We start from the raw sequence: 6,726 nt of genomic DNA, 5'->3' as shown, positions 1-6,726 counted from the left end.
TTAATACCTTTTTGTTAGAAGGGTCCGCTAAAAATAAGCTAATCCCTGGTTTTCCGCTGCGAGAACCCCCAGCAATCAGCTGTAATCTGTGGCGAACCAGCAGCAAGTGTTCCATTTCCCTGCAGCGCCGCCACAGGGGAAATATAGCATTACACAGTCCTTACTGAAATCAATGGGCTGCCTGTGTAAGGTTGGGTTCACAGGAGCATGTTACGTCCGTAATAGACGGAACGTATTTCGGCCGCAAGTCCCGGACCGAACATACTGCAGGGAGCCGGGATCCTAGCATCATAGTTATGTACGACGCTAGGAGTCCCTGCCTCTCCGTGGAACTACTGTCCCGTACTGAAAACATGATTACAGTACGGGACAGTTGTCCTGCAGCGAGGCAGGGACTCCTAGCATCGTACATAACTATGATGCTAGGAGCCCGGGTCCCTGCAGTGTGTTCGGTCCGGGACTTGCGGCCGAAATACGTTCCGTCCATTACGGACGTAACATGCTCGTGTGAATCCAGCCTTATAGTTACAAAGTTACATGCACATGCCGGGTCCTCCAGAGCTACAGACTCTCTTTGTAGCTGCTCTTCTCTCTGGCTAATAGATGAGGGTCCTGAATGGGGGATCTCCCAGGATTAATTCAGAGTTACCTAATAGGGTATTAAAAAATAGTTTTTCTAAACCAGACTTTACATTCCTTGTAGTTTTATATCTCCTTTAGATAATGTTAGCCTGTGCACTGATATGAGAGTCCTATTTGATGAGGATATTTATGAAAACTGACGTAGATGGTACTGCAGTCCATGCAGCAAATGAGTTTTGCATTCATTTTCGAAGCTAAGCCGAGTAACAGTTTTGTAGAGTTTTCATAAATATCTCAGCATTTTCTCAGATGTACCTTAAATATGTTCAAATTTCTTCCTAGATTCAAATCTATAGATAATTTGGTATCCATCATCCCAAGCATAGAGGTTTTGATCTCTTGGGTTGTAATGCACGGAGGAATGGCTGCTGTATCTCTTTGGGAAGTATAGTGTAGGGATTTCATGACCATCGATGAGATCTGAGTCGTAAATACAGTCGATGTGGGATCTGCCCCCGTTTGGACTATTATACATGACATACAGTGTTCCACAGATAACAAATGCGGCCTCTGCATTATTGCTGTTGCAGGTGGTATTCCACGTATAATTAACCTCCATTTTGTTGTGGTCTATCTTGGTAAGTACAATCTTCCCGTCATTGGCCGAATCTGCATGAATGGCCCAAAGACCTTGTTCGTCCATGGCAAGATCGATTTTTGTGTACGGTGAAAGCTCATAAGGTGGGACATGTCCAGCCCCTTCTATAGTCATGGACTGTGTAACATTGGCTAGGATGTTATATTTCATAATTTCGTTGACTGTACTGTTTCTATGGAAAAAAACATAGTGGTTGTAGACATGGAGACCCGTTCCCTGCCAGAAGAAGGGTAACAATATTTTGTCAGCTCTTTGCAGGTATTCCCGGCTTGTGAATTCTTCTGTGTTTGCAAAATCTAGAAGCACGTTATTACTGGAATCCGTAAAGAAATAGATATTGTCCACGTTGTCACCAGTATTCTTCATCCAAGCACCAATGGCACCTCCAGCCTTCTTCACCGTTTTCTGAGATTTGATCTGAGCCAGCATTGTTGTACAGCCTGAAAAATGGGAAAATAATAAAGTTTCTTAAAGAGTACTTTATGGTCAGAGGCCCTAAAGCTGGGTGTAAACAGTAATCTGTACCTCTTGAAGTCCTTCAAAAGTGTCTTGTCTAAAGTTGCATGTGGTTTTCGTCATGCAACTTATTTTTGCCCCTTATTGAAGTCAGTTAAAATCATGTGTGACTGTTACGGTCAAGTGTAAGCCCAGACAAATGCTATGGGACCCATGAGAAGACGAGCCCCAGCTCAAGTAAGCCCCCATCTCCATTCTCTGTGTGAACCAGTGCAGGGCCTCCTCACCTCAACCATGCAATATTGGCCAAGAAATGCCAGCCTTCCATCCTACAAGGGATGGGAATTGGGACAACCAGTTCTGGGTCCTCATGCTTAAGATTTAGGGTGCAATAGTATGAATGAGTTTCAGCAAGAGATCCCATTTTGTTTTTCAATGGGGTCTCCCATTTTTTTATTGATTTCTTTGGGGTGTGATAGTTCCTTCAACAATATTGGATGTTGACTGCAACTTATCTCATTCCTAAAGATCGAGAAAAATCATAACTATTATATTTCCTTTAGCTACATGTTCTACAGATGACATCAGGAGAACCTATAAACTGGTTTGATGAGCTATCTGGGCAAAACAAACCACCGATGGTCTTCTGAAGCTATAGGGGATGTATCAATTGTACCTGGTCCCTGGTGTAAGCAAACAGTAGTAGTATAAGTTGTATGTGATGGTTGACGGACCCTTGAAAAGATTTCAAATCAAGCTTCAAGCTATGCCCAAACTTCTCAGGCCTTCTAATGTCGTTCCTACAAGAAGTAAATTCAATCTCTGAAGAAAAAAATTCAGAAAACCTGACCTTATGTAAAGCTACCACTTACTTGTACTTAGTTTGTGCTGCAATTTTTTCTTCTCCTCTGCTTTTTCCACCACCTGCTTCTCCACCAAGTGTTCATCTACCTCTATATGAGTGTTTGAGGAAGCAGCAGTGCTCTCAAGGTAGTCAATGTCCCACTCGGCTCTCTCCAGTCTTGCCCATAGACTCTCCATTTCATTCTTTACTTCATGTTTATTGTTGCTGATATTATCCAGACGTGACATCAGCTTCTGTGAGAATTCTTTAAATTCGTGCACAAATTGCTGAATATCTTGTTCACATTTGTAGAGTCTGTCCTGAAATATATTAAAGGAATTGGTCTATTGTTTGGAGTAAAGGTTAAAATCTAAATGCAGTTGTGAGATAATTACACCAACAATCAAAATTGTGACATCATCAAACTAATCACCATTGCGATATCATCATAAAAATAACTATTGTGGCATCATCAAAACAATCTTCATTGGGACACCATCATAACAATTAGCATTGTGAAGTCATAACAATCACCACTGCGACATCATCGCAACAGTCACCCTTGTGGCATAATCGCTACAGTCATCCTTATGGCATCATCGCAACAGTCACCCTTGTGACATCACAACAATCGCCATTGTGACATCATCTCACATACACACACATTCTAGTAAAGGTGAAATTCATGTTCAGAAGGTGTTGAAATTTGGTGACTGATAGCACACTTTTAGGAACATCGCTGAGAGGGGTGTACACCTGCAAACTGTATATAGACTGTTCCTTTTGTAGTTACTGCCATAGTTCAAGAGAAAGACCTATTTATTCACGTATCATCTCAGTATATGACATTTCACATCTTAGTCATGTTCTCCTGGAGACAAAATCTGGACACGCTCTATGTCACAAAGCACTTCATATGTGACACATGTTGTTGCTATGTGATACGGCTGCAGTGAAGGCACCCTCTCCGTGCAGAGTCCAGTAAAATTGAACAGACTGTGAGGGAGGGGAGAGGCTATATTACGTGGAATGTGTACATGCAGCGGCACTCAGTCCCGTTGGAGCCATAGAGAGGGACAGAAGGAGGTCATTTTATGAAAAAAACATGTAATTAAAAAGGCCTCTTATTCTTCATGAATAAGAGAGTTAAATAAAAAAATAGGAAAACCCTTTTAATTTCCCTTTGAGCTCTTCCATTTTCCTCTGACAGACAGCAGATGGGCTGGAGTTAAACCAATGGGCTAGGCTTAACATTTCTGGTCTCCTATTGCAGGCAGAGCAGTGGGGGAGGCTCCTTCTGCAGCCAGTTGTCTTTTACCAGACATAGGTTAGTGAGAAGAAGAAGGGGGAAATGGCTGATCTCCTGGGACGCATAAAGAGTTATTTATATATATATATATATATATATATATATATATATATATGTATATATTCTTAATTGCATTGTGAGATAGACTGGATTATAGGAGATGAAATCAAAGGAGGAATTGCTGATATATATATATATATATATATATATATATATATATACACACACACATATATATATATACATATACAGGACACAAAAAAATGGCGACAGCACACTGCGAACACTAATGTCACCTAGACCGCTAAATATAAATAAATATGCATTACATGGTAGATCTACTTACAATAGGGAGGTTCTTAATGCGCGTTTTTGATCAAAAAGTGTTTGCCCACCTGCCACGACAAGGCGACCTCCATAGGTTGGACCTTCTCTGCACATACACCCAGAAAAAACGTGCACTAAGAACCTCCCTATTGTAAGTAGATTTAGCAGTAATGCATATTTATTTAATATTTAGCGGTCTAGGTAACATTAGTGTTCGCAGTGTGCTGCCGCCATTTTTTTGTGTGCTGTATATTTGCAGTCACAGGCGTTCTTGCACCTGCATATACGTTTTGCTTCATTTTGCTGAAATATGCTGTCCAAACTTTTGTGTTTGTGTGATATATATATATATATAAAATGTATTGTGAATTTTCTATATTTAGTATTCTTCTAAGGAAGGGGGAAAAGCTGCAACATCATATACTGAAATAATATAGGACAATCTAAAATATAATAATTGTGCCTTTCTGTAAAGTAAAACCTCACTATTTCGTAATGAATGTTTCAAATAACAAGAATAGAATAAAAAATAAAACAATCATTAATGTCTACAATTAATTCTTCCCGGACTGGGCCGCTGTCTGTGTTTCCTTTACATTAGTCGTAGATACATAATATTTGATGGAAACACTTTAAGAGAGAACCATGTAAAAGCGCTAAAAGCGAGTCTAATTAATCTCCAGGGGGTAGCGCCAGCTCCGAGCTGTCTTCAGCAGATTCTCAACACCAGCTAAGCATGAAAAAACAACATGAACAATAGATCAACTATCATTTGAATAGATCCATGGAAGGAAAAAAAACCACATATATATTTAATGTCTGTTTGGTAAATATTGCTTTCTTTGTTTGCCATTGTTTATGTAGCACTAACATGTACATCAGGGCCAGCAAGGCTGACAATCTAATATCTAACGTATTCTAGGCACACATACTAGAGCCAATTTCTCAGGAATCCGTGTTTTGGATTGTAGGAGGAAACCCACTGTATAAATTACATACTGATGTTGCCCTGGGGAGATTTGAACCCAGGATCTCCGTGCTTTAAGGCAGGGGTTCCCAACCTGTGGCTCTCCATCTGTTGCAAAACGACAAAACCCTGCTTTAAAGGGGTTGTTCATAAAAAACATGACTGTTTTTTCCAAAACCAGTTCAACACCTATTTACAGGATGTGTGTGGTATTGCAGCTCAGCTCCATTTACTTTAATAGAGCTGAGCTGCAATACCAGACACAACCCATGGACAAAAGTGGCGCTGTTTCTGGAGGAAAGAAGCCATATTTCCCAATCCTGTGCAATCCCTTTAAAGCAGCGGGCTTCAACTAAGGGTAACGGGCCAAAAGGGGTTAAAACAGAGGCACATAATAACAGATATGTCAATATCAGCTTGTTGACAGTTTCCAGGTAGCCACAGGAAATATTTTCTGCTCTGCACAAACTGAAAAATAAGTGAAATCCACAAAAAAGTCCACTAAGGCTATGTTCACACGGGGTATTTTGCCGAGTTTTTTTACGCGGAAACCGCATTGCAGAACTCGGCAAAAGCGGCCCGAGAACGCCTCCCATTGATTTCAATGGGAGGCGTCGGCGTCTTTTTCCCGCGAGCAGTAAAACTGCCTCGCGGGAAAAAGAAGCGACATGCCCGATCTTCGGGCGCTTCCGCCTCTGACCTCCCATTGACTTCAATGGGAGGCGTATTTCTCGCTGTTTTATGCCCGCGGCGCTCAATGACCGCGGGCGAAAAACGGAGCGATAATCGCCGCGAAAATCGGCGTGCAGGGAGAGGAATATCTGCCTCAAAGTTCCAAACTGAATTTTGAGGCAGATATTCCTCCCCCAAAATACTCCGTGTGAACATAGCCTAAGAAATATTTTGTATTAACTGCCGATAAGGCCCATGTAAATAAAAGGGGAAGTTTCACTTTAACATCAAGATCTACAAAACAATATATGATATTGATATAAGGACATCTTAAAGCGACCCTATCACGCTTGACCAAAGAGACGAACTTGAAAATATTGTGTTACCTACCTCAAGAGTTAAAATACGTTTCTCAATGTATCGTACCATTGTCTCTTCTTGGGCTGTACCTTGAGGGATTGAGAGAGTCATGAGCAGGAACACAGATAGGATTTGTAAGTAATAATAATCCATATTTTGAGGTCTTATAAGACTCTTGTGCCGGGAGTCGAGAGACCTTATAATGTGCGGTACGGACGTGCGCTCTGTCACGTATGGACTCTTTCAGAGGGGACACAGGATTCACAAAAGCTTCTACTGGCCTCCGCTCTAATAGAATGTCTGATATAAATTCTTTCTACTGGGGGTTGCCAAATGTTGTGATCAAGTCCATATGTTCCGACGCGAGTGAAATCTCTCACATCTGCAACAGTCAAGACTTCCGTCTTGTATTTCATTGGTAGTAGAGGAAGAACTATACAAAGAGAGTTATATTACTCAGTTAGAAGCACTTGGCCGAAGCTCAACCAGTGGGATAGACGTATCAAGTTTCTATCTCCAGTTGGATTGTAGGGCCGAGCGCTGAGTAGTAA

General features: G+C 41.2%; 1 protein-coding gene across 1 annotated transcript; it reads right to left on the bottom strand.

Annotated features, from left to right (window-relative positions):
• Positions 1 to 811: 811 nt before the first annotated feature.
• Positions 812 to 6,418, bottom strand: OLFML1 (olfactomedin like 1). Its single transcript, XM_075837013.1, has 3 exons — positions 6,206 to 6,418; positions 2,569 to 2,860; positions 812 to 1,680 (listed from the first exon to the last, which is right to left on the bottom strand). Exons 1-3 carry the CDS (start codon positions 6,326 to 6,328, stop codon positions 899 to 901), a joined length of 1,197 nt encoding a protein of 398 aa, XP_075693128.1. The 5' UTR covers positions 6,329 to 6,418; the 3' UTR covers positions 812 to 898.
• Positions 6,419 to 6,726: the final 308 nt, after the last annotated feature.

This window comes from Rhinoderma darwinii, chromosome 9 (genome assembly GCF_050947455.1).
Source record: "Rhinoderma darwinii isolate aRhiDar2 chromosome 9, aRhiDar2.hap1, whole genome shotgun sequence".
Taxonomy (NCBI): Eukaryota; Metazoa; Chordata; class Amphibia; order Anura; family Rhinodermatidae; genus Rhinoderma; species Rhinoderma darwinii.
This window is presented reverse-complemented; position numbering and strand designations above follow the sequence as displayed.

What these genes read in the sequence shown, in the direction of transcription:
- OLFML1 (XM_075837013.1), bottom strand. Translation starts at nt 6,328, where the DNA reads ATGGATTATTATTACTTACAAATCCTATCTGTGTTCCTGCTCATGACT. An exon ending in AACGTATTTTAACTCTTGAG is followed by an intron (nt 2,861 to 6,205) that starts GTAGGTAACACA and finishes AATATATTTCAG; the next exon opens with GACAGACTCTACAAATGTGA. An exon ending in GCAGCACAAACTAAGTACAA is followed by an intron (nt 1,681 to 2,568) that starts GTAAGTGGTAGC and finishes CCCATTTTTCAG; the next exon opens with GCTGTACAACAATGCTGGCT.